The sequence below is a fragment of the Manacus candei genome, unplaced genomic scaffold (assembly GCF_025592945.1).
Source record: "Manacus candei isolate 608988 ecotype Guabito, Panama unplaced genomic scaffold, ASM2559294v1 h1tg000064l, whole genome shotgun sequence".
In the NCBI taxonomy this organism is placed as follows: Eukaryota; Metazoa; Chordata; class Aves; order Passeriformes; family Pipridae; genus Manacus; species Manacus candei.
This window is the reverse complement of record NW_026138112.1, coordinates 2,512,997-2,531,568: the sequence shown is the minus strand read 5'-3', so window position 1 is coordinate 2,531,568 and position 18,572 is coordinate 2,512,997. Positions and strand designations below refer to the sequence as shown.

General features: G+C 44.1%; 1 protein-coding gene across 2 annotated transcripts in view; it reads left to right on the top strand.

The window, feature by feature from the left end:
• The first annotated feature begins 1,232 nt into the window (after positions 1–1,232).
• The window catches only part of SPPL3 (signal peptide peptidase like 3), a 54,986-nt gene continuing 37,646 nt past the window's right edge, over positions 1,233–18,572 (top strand). For both annotated transcript variants that reach the window (XM_051805455.1, XM_051805454.1), the window contains exon 1: positions 1,233–1,542. In XM_051805455.1, coding sequence (XP_051661415.1) covers positions 1,520–1,542 — 23 coding nt within the window. In that variant the 5' untranslated portion in view covers positions 1,233–1,519. The remainder of the gene's footprint in view (positions 1,543–18,572) is intronic.

The following is an 18,572-nucleotide window of genomic DNA, read 5'->3' as shown; positions in this document are numbered from 1 at the left end:
TGCAGTTACATCATGTCCAACTGTATGTTCAAACTGGCTCTTGTCCCTCCCACGCTGGAAGGAACAATGAATGGGAATGCACAGCTGGACTGGGACAACTGATCCAAACTCCACAGAGCCCCACTCGCACAAACTGCTGCAAGTGAACTCCCAGGAGGTGGGAGCAGAACACACCACTTCTGCATTTGGCAGAAACAAGGAGGGACGGAGGGTTCGGCAGCAGAAAGCGGGGAGGGGAGAGACAAGATCAGTGTAAATGTAGCAGTTCCCCTGCCTGGGACTTGTGCAGGGTTTGATACAGGGCTGGTGATAACACAGAGCATGTAATTTTTATTTGTTCAAAGCACATGGAACGTTATTTTCCTTCCTTAAAAACCCACTTCGAGCATCTCATCCTACCGATTTTATTTGGTTTCCAAGATCACAAATTCAAAACCACGGCAATCTCCAGAAATATCCGTGAATTTAATAAATTGAACCGCCGGCGTTTATGAACTACCTTACCTGAATGGTGCATTTACAACCTCACCCTCCTTCAGAGGAGCCCCCCAAGCCCCCTGGGGGGTCACGGGCTCCTGCGGGATGCGGGAATGGGGCGGGAGGAGCCCGGTACCCCGAGCGGAGCGGGGTCACCCCCGGCCACCGGGACGGAGCCGAGACAGCCCCGCCAGCCCGGGGGAGCTGACCCTGGGCCGGGGGGCGCGGGGAGCGGCTTTTCCGGTGCCCGCTGCGGGAAAGGAGACGCCGGCTCGGGAGTAACCGCGGGCATCACCTCGGGCATCGCGGCTTCCCGCCGCAAGCCCGGGGAAGCCCCCAGCCTCAAAACCCACACGCTTTCCGCGCTGCCTTTCTGCCGGAGGGAGCTCCGTCGCTCCCACCCGGTGCCCCCGCGGGTCCCGGTGCCCGCAGCGAACCCGCCCGCCCGAGGGGCTCACCCCGAGAAGCGGCAGCGGCGCGGGCGGGCCCGACAACCAACGCGCCCCTCCCGCCCCGCCGCCTCCCTCCGCTCCTCTGTCCCGTCCCACGGCGCCTGCGCGCGGCCGGCGGCGGCACGTGAGGGTGTTGTGGGCACGTGATCCCCCGCGCGCGGCCCGGGCCCCGCCCCCTCGTTGCCCCTCCCACCCCGGCGCGGCCCCGCCCCCGCCGTGCGCGAGCGCGGGCACGCGGCGCGGCCTGGCCCGGCCGCCCGGTGCCGCCGCCTCCCGCCCCGCCCCGCCCCGCGCCGCCGCCGCCGCCGCCGCCGCCGCCCCGCCGGCCATGAGGCCCCGCCGGCGCCCCAGCGCGGCCCCGCGTCGCGGCTGCTGAGCCCCCGCCCGCCCCGCCGCCACCATCGCCCTCCCCGCCCGCGCGGGGACCCCCCCTCGGCTCCCCTCCCTCCTCACAGCCGCCGCCATGTTGGGCCGGGAGCCGCAGCGGGGCCGCCACTGAGCCCCGGGAGCCTGCGAGGAGGAGGCGGAGGAGGAGGCGGAGGAGGAGCCCCGGCCCGGCCGCCCCGCAGAGCCCAGCGCCGGCCGCAGCCATGGCGGAGCAGACCTACTCCTGGTGAGCGCGGGACCGAGGCCGCGGCGGGGGCCGGGCCGGGCCGAACGGGGCCGGGCGGGGAGGGGGTCCCGGGCGGGGCGGGGGGCGCCGGCGGCGGAGGCTGCGGGGGGGCCGGGCATCGAGCACCCAGCGGCGGAGGGGCTGCGGGCTGAGGGCTCAGCGCGGCGGAGGAGGAGGGATTAGGGGCGAGGGAGGAGGGACGGGGCGGCCGCGCTGCGCGGATCCCCCCGCCGGCAGCGGGACGGCAGCGCTGGAGCCCCGGCGGGTCTGACACCCGCTGTCCCGGGGGGCTCCGTGTGAGCCGAGCTCTGCGATCCGCCGGGCCCGGGCAGGGGCAGCACCTCGGTGAGGCTGAGAGGCTGCAGGTCACCTCTGCCCACGGCGAGATCGGGGCCAGCGCAGGCTGGTGAGTCGGTGTGTGTGTGTGTGTGTGTGTTTGCACCTGGTGACAATGGGCTCGGGCTGTGTACAGGAAATAGAACGAGGAGGAAGAGACCAGTTCCTGTGGGAAGACATGAAGTGTAGCAAATGAGAGGGCATTTTTTTTCGATGTCCTGACACTGTCTTGGGCCTAGCTGGCACTGGATCAGAGAGACGGGGTGCAGCTTCTTCGTATAATTCTTGGGTTTTTGTGCTGTCATGGATAACGACCAGAATATCTCAAGTAATTTACCTGTGTATCAGCTCTATTGACCTGACCACTGCAGCAATTTGTGATACTCACCCTGCATTTTAAATCTAGTGATATCATCCAGAAGTGTTTCTTAGATTTATTGGGAGAAAAAGGAGTTAAATCACAGCTTTTGACCTTGGTGTGTGCTGCATGTGGAGAAGTAATACTCCTATCTGAATGGTCCTGGAAATCTTTCCCATTACTTTTTCAAAACTTGGAACCCAATGGAGATTTCTGTTCTGCCACATGTTGAGACTTTGGCAAACCCTTTCTTCTCTCTTATGTCACTTCTCTGTCAAGAACCAATATTTGCACTAGTCTTCTGCCTTTTAGATGTTGTTATTTTGTGTCACAAGCCCAATTCAGGCAGTGGTGTGCTCTGCTTTAAAATAGCAGCAAAAAGACAACTGACTTACAGGATCGACTGAGTGTTGTTATGGTAAATGAATGTGGTTACAGATTTAGGCAGTTTAATGTAGTTCAATTAAATATGTCTAGTGAACTGTTGTCTTAGTGTGTTTTAATTGCAGAATGAAATAGATGCATAACTACCCTGGGATTTGTCAGCTTTCTTTAAAGAAACCAATGGAAGGAAATGTCAGTTGTATGTTATTTTGATCGTGAACTCCTTTGCTTTTCTGAATGAGAGTCTTTGCCATGGTAATAATCTAAAGGGAAGGTTTTTAAAAGAGGCTGGGGGGAGGATTTACTCTTCTTTAGGTTGCATATTTTAGGGGAATGAAGTTGGGATTTAAGTTGTTCCTCACCGTTTCCCAGGTGGGTCTCAAGAGTGGAAGTTCTTTCTTACAGTACTGAGGTTGTAACAGAACAAGGATGTGAGGCTCAAAACACTGTAATTTTGTGTCTCTATTCACTCATGTCCTCATGTATTTGAGGTTTCTGTCACTTTGCATTGGGAGCTATGGACAGAGCAAAAATCCAGTTCCAGACTCAGGAGTGCTGCTCTCTTCCCTGTGGATGTTTCATTGCTTACACTTCGAGCAACAGTCTTGCCGTGGTTTATTTTTAATTACGGTAATGCAGCTCTGCATAAAATTGGCCAGTGCTTTAGTGCTTTTAGGAAAAATGTGCCTTTAGTGACCCGAGGAGAGTGGTGCAGCAGAGCTGTGCCCAGGAGTGAGCAGGTGTCCAGTTTGGAAGTTGGCCGATCCCATCCTGTCCGTGTGCCAGACCTGGGCCTTTCTCTGTGTTGCGAGGTGGCTCTCCAAGCACGGGTGTGCTCGTGGTGCAGTGTCCAGCTGCTGTGCACACACCTCATTTCACAGCTGAAAATACAGAATTTGGAATGAAGAAAAATCCTTTCACACCTCTGTCTTTGCATGGATGTAAATTGGTTCCTGGCCACAGTAGTGCTTCCCTTTTGTCCAGGCATGTAAGGCTTGATTACTCCTTTCTGTGCATAACTCTCAGCATGTGTTGTTGAATCATTGGAGCTTCATAAAATGATAAAGGTTTATTGTGGGTTTGACTGTTTTTAAAAAATTGTCTCAGTTGTGTTAGAAATACCTTGAAAAAATGGACTTGCCAGCTGTAATTACTGGGCATTGGCAAACACACAAAACAGGGCTTTTCTCAGTGACTGACATCTCGTTAATTATGTTGTTTTGAAGAGATGAGAACTAATTCTCATTTTTCTGTGTTTATTGTTTCGTTAAATATAAATCTGAGATTTTAAGGAAGGTTTATATTTTTCTTTTAATTACCAAGTGGAACTGATTGCAATCACTTTCTTTTATTAAGATATTTTAAGAAGGAAACCTACACTCTTTCCCCATCTCTTTCATAGTTTTAAATACAGTTTGTCACTGTTCTTGTAAGTTATTTCTTCCAACAACTTCTTTTTTTCTTCAGTAATGCCCACACCTATAACCATATGTAGTTTTATTTAGTTGTTTTTGAATGTCTTAAATAGTCTTGCTGAGCCAGTATTTCAGATAGAGGTGTGTTATCTTTGAAAGGAGTCTCTACTGAGAATTTTGCGGGAGAAAATGAATACTGTCATCCTGGAAAAACTAATTTTAATGTGAAATGTGGGATAAGTGCCAGATGGAAATGCTCTTTCAAAGGGTATGCACTTTTTTTTAAAAAAATGCTTGTCAGTAGTGAGTAGAGAAACTTTCTTTGTCAAGTTCCTGCAGTGATGGAAGGAAGGGAGAGCTGTGTCTCATCCCACTGTTACTCAGATCCACAAGCGCTGCTGCATCAGAAAGGTGTTCATGATTTTCTGCATTAAATGGGAGCTGAAATGAATTCCCTACCAGTGGAATGGACTGTGAGAGGAAAGAGGTTGTGGAATACCCGTTTTCCCCTCGCTTCCTGTCTGTATTCCAGCAAGGAAATGGGACTGGGTAGTGACAAAAGTTCCTGTGGCAGCAGGGGGGGGAATAAATATGGGAAGAGCTGTTTGCCCATCACCCATGTGTACTGATGTGTGTAAGAGATTAATAAATACCAAGAAATTTATCTGCAGGCACTGAGCTTTTGGAAGTGTTACAGCAGATGGGCAGCAGGACTTGGATTGTTACTTCGTGAAATACTTGGTCTTTCCTCAATTTCTAGCACTTTGTGGTGAAATTTTTGTGCTGGAGCCTGTTGAGAGGGCACAGCAGTGTTCATATCTTGTTTATCTTCAGTTAGTAGGTGTTCAGTGTTTTTCAAGGCCTGATGTAACACCCCCTCCCTTTTTACTGTTGCCCAGTCTGGCAATAGAGATTGCTTTGTTCTTTTTTTTTGCCCTTTGAATGCACAAAAGATTTTCACAGCTTCCTTCATTTGTGAAGAGGGAAGGAGAAGGAGATTTCTACACCAAAACTGAATGCATTTTTATTATTTCCTTTTGCAGAGTGTTGTCTAAGAGCAATATGGATTGCAGCGTGTGCGTGTCCCGTCAGGGTGATGATTAGGAGATGGACTGGGAGGCTGAGCTAAGAAAAAAAAGGAAGGCACTGTATTGAGTCACTGATCTTAAAAACAACTGAACTCCCTCTTAAATGTTATAATCAGTACAATGATTCTTGTATTACCCATCAAATGTTTCATGAGAGAAATGGTGATATATTTAGAAGCTCCTCTACGTAATGCAAAGGACGTGGAAATTAAATCTAATGATGTGTCAGAGTAATCAATAAAGCTACTGGGTTTTGGAATAAGTGTAAATGTACAATGCTGTCTTTGCTCCTGGGAGAATTCAAATCAGTTGCTGTTAGAAGTCTTGCTGGATTCAGAGGTCTGAGAATTTGCTTTCATTGCAATTAGGCATTTAACATGCTGCTGCCATGAATTAAAATGCAGTCTCTTCCAGAAGACTGAGGTGGTGCTTTTAAGTCTTAGTTGGCTGGATTAGATGTGTATGTGGGAGGGCAGGGAGTAAGAGGAGCTACAGCTTGTTGACAGAACTTGTCAAACACTAGTGAAATAATTTTTTGCATTCAAGATTTTTTACTTGTTTGTTCAGTTTAGGTTGGGCCACCTTTACTGACTACTGAAGGTGTTTTGAGGATGGGAGGCAGTTTACAACAGAAAGCAAATCATTCACCTGGCTTTTAAAATACTGCACTTCATAGGCAACAGATTGCAAAGCACACAGATGAGATTCTGTTGTGCTGCTGTCAAAAATCTGTCGTGAAATCTTGGCATACAAACCTGGGGTTTGGCCTTTAATCTCCCATTTCTCGGGAACTGAAATTACGGCCACATTCCATTTTAACGATTGTTAGGAGCCTCCTGAAAACAAGGATGTCATTGTATGAATGTGCCTGAGTGTCTGGCATCAGAAAAGTGACTTAAACCTGGGTAAATTTGCAAGTGTCACGTTTGTGGTTCATGTTTGTCTTTCAGTACCGGTCTCACTTGAGTTGTTTGTTATCCTCCCTGGAGCTTTTGCTGTCTCAGGCTGTGTGTGCTGCAGACGGGGCACTGTCTACAGCACTGGGCTGGAAGACAAATAAAGCAAAGAGCATGGGATTAGGTGGAGTTTACAGTTACTTGAATGTACATGTGTATAATGACTCTGATTAACAGAAGGGAAAAAAAAAATCTCTCTTCAGTGCAAAGCCTGTATTTACTAATACATTAATAATTCTTTAAGAAAAATGTTAAAGCGAAGAACATAAATCAACGTTCTCTTGGTGCTGGTGTGCAGTACCTATTTTGATTAAGATTTGTGTCAGTTCTGCCTTCAGCCTTTTCGGGGTATTGTGGCAGCAGAAGTTAATGGTTCCTTGCTTTTTACCCAGTGACTGGAGCACTTGGTCAGGATGTAGGAGATCAGTTCCATCCCCCGGGGTTTCCGGCCTTGCATCTCTCACCTTCCAGGGGAGTGTTCTCATCACCAAACTATGTGTTGTTCAGAGGGTGAGCTTTGTGTATCCATTTCAATCTGTTTTACTTCATATAGGATACTGTAAATATTTGCTGGGCCAGGAAGCAGGCGAGCCTTTGTGCCCGGGATTGGCAGGGACCTGGACTCCACTTCCTGCCTCCATAAAAACTGTGGGAGCCTGAGGGGTCTGTGAGTCTGTGTATTCTGTGGGGGTAGTTCAGGCTGCTTTTCTGGAGATGGAAGGTTGAATTTCCACAAACAGAAGATGATCAGTGTGTGATTTCCTGTGTCACAGGTAATTGAGCTGTTAGGTGTGTGGATCTGCCATTGTTCTTGTGGTTTGTGTGAGGTTTGATGGACCTGAGAGTACCTCCTTCTTCTCCTGGAGGGTAAGATCCAATAAAGAAATGGCAATTTTGTGCAGTTTGGGATTTTGGTATGAGTTAAACAACCTGATGCTGTTGGAATTTGAGGGGTTGTGTGGGGACCACCAGACAAATTAATTGAGGATTTGAAGTTCTTCTGAGATAAGTTGTGTTGTGGTGAATACCACAATTTTTGACTCTAGATTCAGTTGTTGAAAGCTCTGTCAATAATCATTTGTCACTGAAGCACAATGCCAGAAAATGGATATTTATGAAACCTTCCTACAAGAAGTACTTTGAAATATGTGTCATGCTTTTTAAAATGCAGTGATTTTGATTTCCTAAAATTTGAAAGAAGAGCAGAACAGACTCTGGTCTTCTTTAGTATCTCAACTATTTTATTTCATTATTTGGTTAGTGTGATGTGTCAACACCTGTGGCATAGGGGCCACTGTCCTTATTGCCCTTTGACATTTTATGATGACTCTAAGCACTGTAATACACTCTAAAAGCAAATAATTGACAAAAGTAATTTAGTCAAACAGTGTGATTTAATTCCGGTGACATGAGTAAAGTTTCCAGGAAGAACCAAGGCCAAAATTGGTAGAAAAAACTAATTGTGCACATTTTCTTTTTGGTGCTGCATTGCTTTAGTGTCATCTGATTAGAATTATAATTTGAAACAGTTCAGCCGGTGATGGGTGTTGAGTGGAGTGAAGCACGAGCTGGCAGGATCCAGGCAATCAGACCCACTGTGAAAGGTGATGATTTAATAAGATTAATGGAGCATATGTGTCATTGCAACACTTGCTGATCCCCTTTCTCTCTAATTCTTCCAAGGATGCTAATGGTGATGATTGCTCCTTCTACCTCTTTTGGTGTCTGTGCCTGAAATACTCTGCTCTGCCAGACCAGGGTTCTCCCTTCTTTTCCATCCCAGCAGGAACTCGGCTCTCAGGATACATTAAGTGCCTCTCTGTCCCCTGGATCCCCCATGATGACATTGTCCCAGAGCTCATTAATTGCGTGGCTGTGGTGCTGTCATCTTCAGTATTAGATTCTGTTGAGTATTTCTTTTCAGGGCCAGATCTGAGCCTCAGGTCCCAGATTCCCTTGGAGAGCCTCCATATCTGTGTGTCACATTAAGTGGTATCATATAGACAGGGCAGTCAGAAAGAATGTTCTGGATTTTTGGGAGGATACTGTGTAACTGATAACTAACCAATTAAACCAGAACATTTGAACATTGTTAAATATCCTACAGCAACAAGGACTCAGAATAATAAATCCATGAAATGAGAGTGTCCTTGCACTCACTTGTGTTGGGTGCAAGGATTAAGTGTTTTTTTTTTTCTTTCAGAATGTCAGAAAGGAGGTTCTTTAAAATCATCCCAACCAGTGTCCTGAAGTAGAGGAGAATGCACTCAGAAAATTATTCTCTACTGCATGATGTTGTGTTTAAGATGCCTCCCTTTTTACTGAAGTTGCCCATGTAGAGCTGGAGAGATAAAATCGTATCTCTCAGTTTATATATGGCAGTGTTTTCCCTGCCCAGTGGAATCCCAAAGGAAAATGACCCTGTTTGACTCTCATTTCTTCTCTCCTTCCTTCTGTGTCTCTCAGGTCTGGCTGCTTTCCCTTTACTTCCTGTAGCTGGTTCATAGACTTTTGACCCAGGAAAGTCTTTTCCCATGCAGTGGGCCTGTGGCTGAAGGCTGTGAAATGATTCCCTTCCATTTTTATGCCACAACCTGGTTCCTACAGGAGCCTCCACAGCAGAGGGGGAAGCAGGAGGAGTCGCAGGGAGTTCCACCCTCTGTTCACACACAGTCTTTGACTTTAGGCATGAGCTGGCAAGCTCACCTGCAGGAATAGGCTCAAATCCAGATTAATCTTCAGTTCATCTGCTAAAAGAAAAAAAGAGTTCTGTGCAGCATTAACTACTGGCTTTTAAAGCCCAGCACCCTCCAGTCCTCTTAGTTCTACCCAGACTGTGCTTCTGGGCTGGCCACTTTCTGTCTCAAGAGTCCAACTGCTTTGTTCCTGTGAACTCTGCTGGGTTTGGACAGAAGTGTCTCCAAAAAGTCCTTTTGTTCATCACATAACTAGACAGAAGATAACTTCTTGTAAATTTGCAGTGATACACAATTTTAAGTATATTTCAAGTCTTTCAGAAGTTTCCAGAGATCAGTAACAATGTTAAGAATTGGGAGTGTTTCACTGAATCACAGAAGTCTGGGAACTCTGCTTACAGCATTTTCTCATGTCAGTAGTACTGCAAATAGAGCAAAACCACTGCAGACATGGATTCATGGGGCAGTGTGAGTTCAGGTGGTACCAAAAAATCAAGTGATCTCAGCATGTAGATTGGTGCACCTTTCTGTACAGCAGTGATGCACAGACAGTTTTGCAGGGGGTTCTCTGCATGGGTCAAGCAAGTAGCAAATGTATATCTACAGGATTTATTTTAATTTCAGTAATCACTTGGAATAATAAGTTCAGCTTACTCCACTTGTGATACACAGCTTGAACAAGAACCAGAATTACAAAATGTTTGAGCTCTGCAGGGCAGAGGTGAACCCAACAGCTGAATTACAGCTCTGCTCAGTGTTACTTTTGGTGTCTGTGGCTCTTGGCCATCTGACATCCCTTCTTCTGTTGGATAGGTTTAAAACTTGATTTAAATTTAGTTGGAAGTTTTTGCAGTGGGTAGAAATTCAACAATGAATTCTGGATAATCATTGTAATTAGGATCAACCAGCTGTTGGTACAGATACATTGAATGTATAAGACCAAGGCTCAGTGATAAGTTGTTCTACAAAGGCACGTTTTTACTGGTGTGAATGTACTACTTTCAAGGTTACAGTTGTGATTTATCTCACCATCATCTGTGTCAGACCCATTTGGCAAGATAAAATAGGTGTAGGTGGCTTTGACTTATTTAGTCAATGGGAAGTCCCTTTTCCAGGGGAGTGTTAGCTAAAGGTGAGGTTGGTGAAATAGCAGGTGGCAAAGGGAGCAAACAGAGCTGGATGATATGGATTTCTGCAGCCTGTACTGCACACTGGTGAGGTGAGGTGTGTCTGTGTCTTGCTTTCTAGGTTTGATGGCACAAGGTCATTCTGGTCCGTTTTAGAAGTTCAGATTGATGGTCTGTGTGCTGGAGGAAAGATTATCTGAACTCTCCTTGAGGTGGCTGATCCTGTACCTTCACTGGAATAGCTGCTCCAAGAAGTTACCACAAAGGGCTAAAAGCTCTCATGGGGAACATTATGATCTCTGCAGGGTTTTGAAGATGAAGAGTAGAATCTAATTAAGCTTTATGTTGAAAATAGTTTAAAGAGTGCTTTTTTTATTCCTCATGAAAAAAGAAACTTTAAAGCTAAATAGCAAAGAGTTGGGGCTTTTTTTTTTTTTAATTTTCTGCTAACTTGACTGCTTCTAAAGCAGATGCAGCTGTAAGCATTTACAGATGGTACAGAACAGAAAGAACCTCTTTATCATACTTAAGTGCCTTAGAAGAACCCTGATGTTAGTTTTCCAGCTCGCTACCTTTCTCTTTATTTTTTTATGTTTTTGCAGATGGAACATAAAAAAGAGCTACCTTAAAGCTAAATCAAAAGATGAAAAAAGTCTGTCATAAACCAGAAATACTTCTCTGCAGGGGGCCTATACTGGAAAAAGTTTCTTAAAATTCCCAAAGCGCCCTCTCTAAAGAATGTTCCTACTTCTTGTTGTCACAGAGCTTTTTAGCTATTTGGGCAAGAGTTTGTTAAAAACAGTGTCCATCTGTTCTGCTGTCTGTTTTTTGCTCCTGGCCCTGGCCCAGCTAGCCTAAGGCTGATGCTCAGGTGTGTTAAAGGTCTGTGTTTCCCTTGCACAGGTTGTAAGGAGAGATGAGGCCCTGCCAGTCTGATCTGCATGTGCTTTGTTTGTCTGGGAAGTGACCACGTTTGGTGCTGTCAAGACATTTTTTTTCTGAGTTTACCCTCTCTTAGTTGGAGGTGGCAAAAGCAGGGGGCCTGTTGGGATGGTCTGTATTGTGTTTTTGTGGCAGCTGAATCCCCTGTTCATGTGGTGCAGTTGTGAGTAGTCGTGTTCATGTCAGGAGCTCACCAGCCATCATCTGACAACATTAATTTGTCTTAATACAGGCCCGGCACGATGAAAGCTGCTTAAATCTGGCCAGACAGACTGGCTGCTCCATAGCTTTGACTCATCCAGGAATGCACTTTCAACGCTGTCACCAAAGATTCATAGTTGCTGCTGATGGTGTTTAATTGTTCTTTTATGGAATTTTTACAGAATAGTGTTTAATTCTACCCAGGCTCATCGTGATGGGGTTTATGATCCTGTACTATGTGGGTGAATCAACTCATCAATAGCACCCAGAACTGCTCTCTCTGTATGACAAGGTCATAGTGGCCAATTTGACTTTGGTTCTGGCTTGTTGATTGTAAGGCCTGATGGTTAAATGCTTTGATTAAACTGTTAGTTGTGAGTTTTATTTTTTGATCTGACTTCTGAATACATTGCTAAAAAGAGTTTGGATTTCTAAGCATGTAATCAATAAATACCAGCTTAAGTGTCAGAGGTATGAGGTGTGGTTTTGTTTTGGTTTTTTAAGTCAACAGTAGAGTCAATATAGGTGAGATAACATCCTCTTTTCTGACTTCTGTGATAAAATTGAACAACCTTTTTCTTATTAGAGAGCTCACTATATTCTGATATCTTTAAAAATTATTAGAGAATATCAAGGTATTCCTTGTATTTGTAAGTTAAGTACAGGAATTGCTGTGGAAGTTAAACCTCAAAATATGAAAAAATATTTTTATATTGGGATGGAAAACTGTTTTGTCTAGGAATCAATGCAGCATTGAGATCAATATCCTCCACACCTGAGAGGGCCCCAGAGTGTCTTTATACATTAAGTCTTGGGTGAGTGTTCAACCATAGGTTTGGGCAGCTGCATTTTTGAATCTGTGTAAACTGCAAAGTGATGATCCCTGGCTGCTGGGGAGATAGAGCCCTGGGTCTTTGCTAGGGTGTCTTCCTGGGACCTATTCTAGCATTTAATTTAATTCATTCTTCCCAGTAGTGCCTGCATATTAAGCTTTTCTGTAGCACTCATTGCCAAAACCGCCTGTATCTCCCAGATAAACCAGTTGTACAGTTCTAGTACAAGTACTCTTGCACTTTCTCACTCTGAGCCACTGGTTTTGCTTCAATTGTTACATTTCCTTTATAAGGAGACAGTGACTTACCAAGGAGGTGGGATTTGCAGCATGTTCTGCTGTCAGAGTTCTGCTCTGCGTGAGCAGCTCTTTCACTTACAGAAAGAAACCTTATGAATGTGAATAAACCCTTCTTCTGTTAGTCCTTCACTACAGTGAGTATTGTACTCCAGACAGTTACAACAGGGTTAATGGAAGAATGTCTCTGTTGCTGGGTGTAGGTGTGTTGGCAGTGACCAAGTCCAGAACTGGGCACAGATTTTGTAGTGGTCAGGGACAGTTTGCTCTCCTGGGGTGAAGCTTTGATTAGAACCTTGGGATGACCCTGCAAGACAAGGAGCCAGGGCTACAGTGACAACCTGGGGATAAAGGATGGAGCTGACCACAAGGGAAAGAAGTTAAGCAGGAATATGCACAGAATGTTTTTAGGTAATACTTTGAGAGGAGGTTAGACCACTCAAGATGAACTCTCCAGTATAACCTATGTGTCCTGAGTGAAACTGTATACCTGGGAGAGGATCAGCTACTTCTGGTTTTGGCTTCTGGATGAGATCAAATATAGCATCAAGCAGTGGTATTCCTCTGTGTGCTTGTTAGGAAACCTGCTGTATTTTTTGTGTGTTCCTCTCTGTGTTGCTTCAGATGGAGATACGGACTTCGGTCTGAATTTTTTTGATTTAGTCTGTTGCTGTTCTCTCTGCATCCCATAAGATTCCAGATTTGTTAAGATTTATTGTCTTAAATATTTAAGTAGTTGTTTTGCACAGTGTGTTGTTTCCTGTCCAGGCAAAGCTGCCAGAATGATGACACATTTGTCTTGCAGTGCTTTACAATAAGATGTTCAAGGTGAAGTCGTTCACTGGGTCCTCAGAGGCGTCACAGCCTGTCCCGTCTCTCACACTGGATTATTGCTGTGTCTCAACTGCCCACTCAGCTCTTGGTGCAGCAAACAGAGCAGTGACTGCAGCTCCCCCAGCTCAGACACCTTGGCAGGTGTCAGACGGACACACTGACCACCGTGGCTGTGAAAAATCTGTGCTGGCCTGAGGGACGGTCTGAGCGCTTTGCAGGAATGCTCAGGCCAAAAGACGTTCAGGAATTTCCCTGCATATCCTGGGAGTTGTCTCTTTCTGCCACATAATTAATGTGTTTTCTTTTGTCATTGTCCTTTTTTGACTGCTTACTGGCACCATGACAACCCTAATATCTGCCTGTGATGGAATGTTGATAATAAATATGCCCAGGATGATGGGCCTTGGCTCAGTTGCACTTTAGATGAACTTTTAGCCCTGGATCTGCAGCGGATTCTGACTCCTGGGGAATGTGGTTGTAAGAGGAGCAAGAGGAGGAAGGTGGAGTTGAGCAATTAATTGTATAGAGTATTTATCTCAAATGACCTTATTCAGAAAAATGCCTTTTCTTGACTTGGATGACTGACAGCGTCTGGGATGAGGCTGAATTGCATTACTAGAAGACAAGGCTGTGTTTTCTTACATTAAAGACTCAATTGTCTGGAACCTTGTTCACATACATTATTGCTCCAGTTCTGCAAAACACTAATATAGTTTCTTTTTGTTATGGTAAAGTGTGAAAATTTGTTATCCTTTGTTGCTAAGAATGGCCTTGAATTCACTGTTTGTAGTTAAACTGTTGGGAGGTTTTCCTAACGGAATTTTTCAGTGCTGTAAGGAAACTTACTGTTGAATATCCTGTATCTTGATAGTGCAGAGGAAATGGATAGCTTTGGAAGAGCAGGATTCTAGGACTCCATGACAATCTGTTAATAGAGCCTATATTAATTTGGAATGGCTGCAGTGCCATAATATTTCAAAATTTGTTGAAGCGAGATAACAAAATCTCCTGACCCCTCTAGACACTGAATAATGCCCCAAGTCATCTGAAGAGATCCAACTTATCCTCTATTTCTGTGGCTGTTAATTCTTTTATTGGCAATTTACACAGAGAGAGGAACAAAGGAAATAATTTAAAAATAGTTGTCGAAATGATATGAATTCACAGATCTTAGCAAGTATGGTGCCTTATCAGGGGTGGGATGTCCTGTAGGTTTTCCATGCTAGCTTTTCAACACTGTAAAAGCACGTAAGTATTTAGATTTTCTTAAAGTTGTGGACACCTAAGGAGAGTAACTTTGCAAAATGCCCAAGGAATAGAAATTCACAGTGCTCTTATTTTGGAAACAAAAGTTTCTTTGAGTCGTATCTATTTTGTAACTAAAAGCATCTTGGATAAATAATATGTTGAGATATTTTTAGAAATCAACATCGAGTGGATGTTTTCTTCATCATGAGGGAGGTCCTCAGTTAAATTTTTAGCATGTTGTAACTAGGCTTTTTTTTTTTAAATCTGGTGCTTTTAAACTTAGAGACCCCACGCACACATTTTTGATGCAAATGTGGAACATTAGGCCAAATGGTAATAAAGATCCTGCACAACTCTGTAATGCCATTTGCAATTTTCATCACTAAAGTCATTTTCCTTCCAGTTGTTTTATGATGATATAAATGTACCAGAGCTTGCTCATGATTTTGCAATAAGAGAATTTACTAAGCTGAGCTGGGTCCTTCTCTTTCCGAGAGGAAAGAACCCATGAATGTGAAGATGTGCTGGGTAAGGTTCAAGGAGTGTGTTATTCTGTTTCCTGTGTGGTCATGGGGTTGTTCTCAGTTCCTCTTCAGGTGCTGCTGTGGTTTAGATCAGCAGCAGACCCTCCCTGCTGCCAACCAGCTCTGCTTTCCCCACTGGACAGTTACAGACACTCTCCTAAGCAGACAAGGTGAAGAGAACGGCTGAGAAACCCTTTATGTAGCTGTGTCAGTTGGATTTAAGATCCATGTTGTTTTCATGACATCAAGAGAGAACTGGAAGTCCAGAATCTCAGCAGAGTTCAGGGCCAGGGTCATCAGTCACCTGCTTTGCTTATTAACAAGGGCTGGGTTCTGTACCAGGTGTGGTTTCCACATTGGACATGTTCCATCTCTGCACTCCACGTGGGAGTTGTGAGCTGCGTATGCTGAGGTGGAAGAGCTGCTATACTTGGGGCATTTGCTTGGGCTGTTTGTTTGTTTCAGGAATTCATAATTGTTTAACCTCTGGAAAGAAAATAATTTCTGCTGATGGCTTATGCTGTGGCATCAGAACTCAGTAATCAAGTGCTACAGTCACTGCTGTTTTGCTCCAACTTTCCTGTGACAACCATCTGAGCGTTGTTGGGGACTAGCACGGATCTCCTTGGACATTCCAGGCTGAGTTGCTCACATTTCTCACAACTCACCGTGAGGATCATCACCTTGTTCATGCAGCTGTATTGGGTTTTGTAAAGAAATATTTCACTTGTGCAATAGTCTGGGCTTGGATGTAGTAGAGATGCTTATATATTATTTGTCTTTTGCTAATAATGTCTCAGGAGGTGCATCTGCAGTCAGTGTCTTGTTTGAACTTTCAGGGAAATCATCATTCTGTGCTTTGAATATCTCCCTATTACCATGGCAAATAATTCATGCTGCTAATTAAGACACTGTTAGAATTGCACAGAAAGATGGGCAGGGAAGGAATACAGCCATCTCATGCTGACAATTTATTTGTCTTATGAATTTATAGAACAGTTACTGCTGAGGTAGCTCACACTTTACAAATGAAAATATATGACCTTGTGATTCATGGTGTCTCATCTACTGCAGGTAGAAGGAAAGAGAGACATATTTCAGAGCCGTGTTTTGTCTGGTACATATGGAGACACATGGCTGGGAGCAGCATTGTGCCCTGAACTAGATTTGTGTTCCACTGGAGAGAAATGCATTCAGAGAGACCCTTCTGTTAAGTACTGAGGCCTGAAACCAGGAAGGCCAAAAGTTCCCTAAATAACCAATGACTGGCAGTTTCACACTGGGCAGAGTTTTCTTCTCAAAACCAAAAGGAGACACTTCTGAAAAGGACGGGAAACTGTTGCAAAATCTGGGAAGTGAGTAATAAATGCAGCAGACGTTTTGGTGTCAGTTGGAGTTCAAAGAGAAATTAGGAGAACTAATTCAAGTATGTGTTAAACACCAGAGAAATATCAACACTGAAGCAAACTGATGGTGTCTTTGTTGTCCACATGTAATAGTGGAGACTCCAGAACTAATAATTCTGTGGTGTGTTGTGACTGCTTATCCCAAGCCAGATATGCTACTTCTGCCTCTTTTCTTTTCCTGCTGTTAAAAGTAATATGAATTAAATTCCATGTCATCTGAATTCTGGTGGATAATTTGTATGTTCTCTTCTGTCTTCAGAGAAAGTTATTAGTAAATCTTGCTTAATACAGAAAGATGAAAATCATCAACCTTACCAGTGACATGGTGGTTAGTTCATGCTGCACTCTGTCTGGAACTGGGCAGTGCTGCCACTGCACACTTACTGCAGCAAATGAAATGCCTGATGTTAAAAGAGAATGTTTTTCTGGTCCACCTTCTTAATAAAATATAATGTTTTCCTTTGTGATTAGATATTTATCCTCCTTCATTCCCAGGAGAGTGGACATTGTGATTCATATTTTGTTTTGTGAAACAAGATTTCATATAGCTGACTACACTTCTGGAATCTATGTCATTCTCCCCCTAAAAGGAACTGAAAGCAAATTGGCTTTCTAAAACATGAAAGAAGCCTAGAGCAAACTCTTTGTCATCACATTCCTGGTCAAATCCAGCGTTTGCCTTCCACAGAGTTTCTAATATTTAGTAACGTCTGTGACTTCCCATGGGGTTGCTTAGGTGAACATAATAAGTGAGAGCTGCTGAAAGAGAAAAGAATGAAGACTTCATCATGGGCTAAATTGAGTGAAAACTCTTGTGGATTGCTTGCATGTTTTGTAGGTAGTTTTTCTAAAATCATACTAGTGTGAATCCCCACCTTTCTTACCTTCACAGTAGATTATTAATCAGAGAAAGAAAACAATATACAAAACTTACATAGATTAACTGTATTCTTACTTGTATACACTTCAGAAATTATGGGGTGACTATTCACATCAACTTAGTTTTAAAGTTCAGATTTAGGACTGCATAAATACCTGAAGTGAATGGAGGGACCAGGGGCCACCTGCAAACCCTGGTAGGAATGTGCCCCTCTCCCTCCCCACAGGGAGCAGGGGCTGGGAAGTGCAGTGCCCTGGGCTGAGGGACTCCAATAACCTCTGTGTCCATTTGCTGCAACCATTTCACTGAACATCCCCCACACTTTTGCAGAGAGCACAGCAACTCAAAGAGCAGGGAAAGGTTCCCATTGCCCTGCTGAGGTTCCAGCAGGTCCTGGTTGCTGCTGAGACCTTGGCTCTGACTCGCCCCAGTGCGACCTCAGCATCACAGACACCCCAGAGCCTTCAGTGTGGGTGAGCCTGGCTCCGTGTGCTCAGTGTTTTTAGAACTACTTTGGGGTTGAAAATGTGCTTTCCAAGAGTTGTACTGTTACAGTAATTTCAGGAGAGATTAGAGGAAGACGTTTGGACAAACCAGAAGTCCTGAGTAAAAAAAAAAAATCATTTGAAGAAAAGTTCTCTCCATTTTTTCATCCAAAAATCATATCTGTCACTTTCTCGTTACATTTTTTTCCTCTTTCTCACATGAAGATGTTGCCCATCTTCGTTCATTTTACATAATATTTGCCTTTTCCTGCATTTCAGATACTTTGCTTTAGAAGTCTCATGAAATTAAAATACAGGAAACAAAACAGGCAGGAAAAATGTCTGAAACTTTGTGCTGTTGTGATTTGGTTTTTATTGTTGTTGTGCTTAATCCTGTGCAACACAAGTTGCAGTTGCTCATGAATAAAATCTTAACTTTAAATGTCCCCCAAATGCCAAACAGTAATCACACAGTGTTTTAAAAACAGCTTTATGTCAGCTACATCCTCGTGGTGCTTTACTTCTTACACAAAAGTAGTTTTCAAATAAAATAGTAAGGATAATTAAGTGATATTTTTAAATTACTGGGCTTACTTTGTTCATCGTTCTGTACCTTCAAATCCAAACAATGTTGTGAAAGTTAAATAGCATTTTAATGTTGTTATGGACTCAAAATAGCATATATTTTTTAGGTACAGGAATCAAAGCAAAGTGACAAACTCAATGTGAATTGTGTCTGACTTTAGTAGGTGACTTAAACTAACAATCAACCAAAAATTCTAATGTTTGAGTCAGCTTTGTCATCTTGCTACTGCATTTTCCTGAGTTTAACTTCTACTGGAGTTGGTTCTGCTGTGAGTGCTTTTGCCTGAAGGGTACTCTGGAATTACAAGAGTGTTCCAAGGGTGAACTCAGTTATTTTTAGGAAGGTTAAACATCTGGATGTTCACTATAAAATCTTTTCCAGGAAGGCTTTTTCTTTTTTTTTTTTTTCTGAGCAAGAAATATCAGCAGAAATATA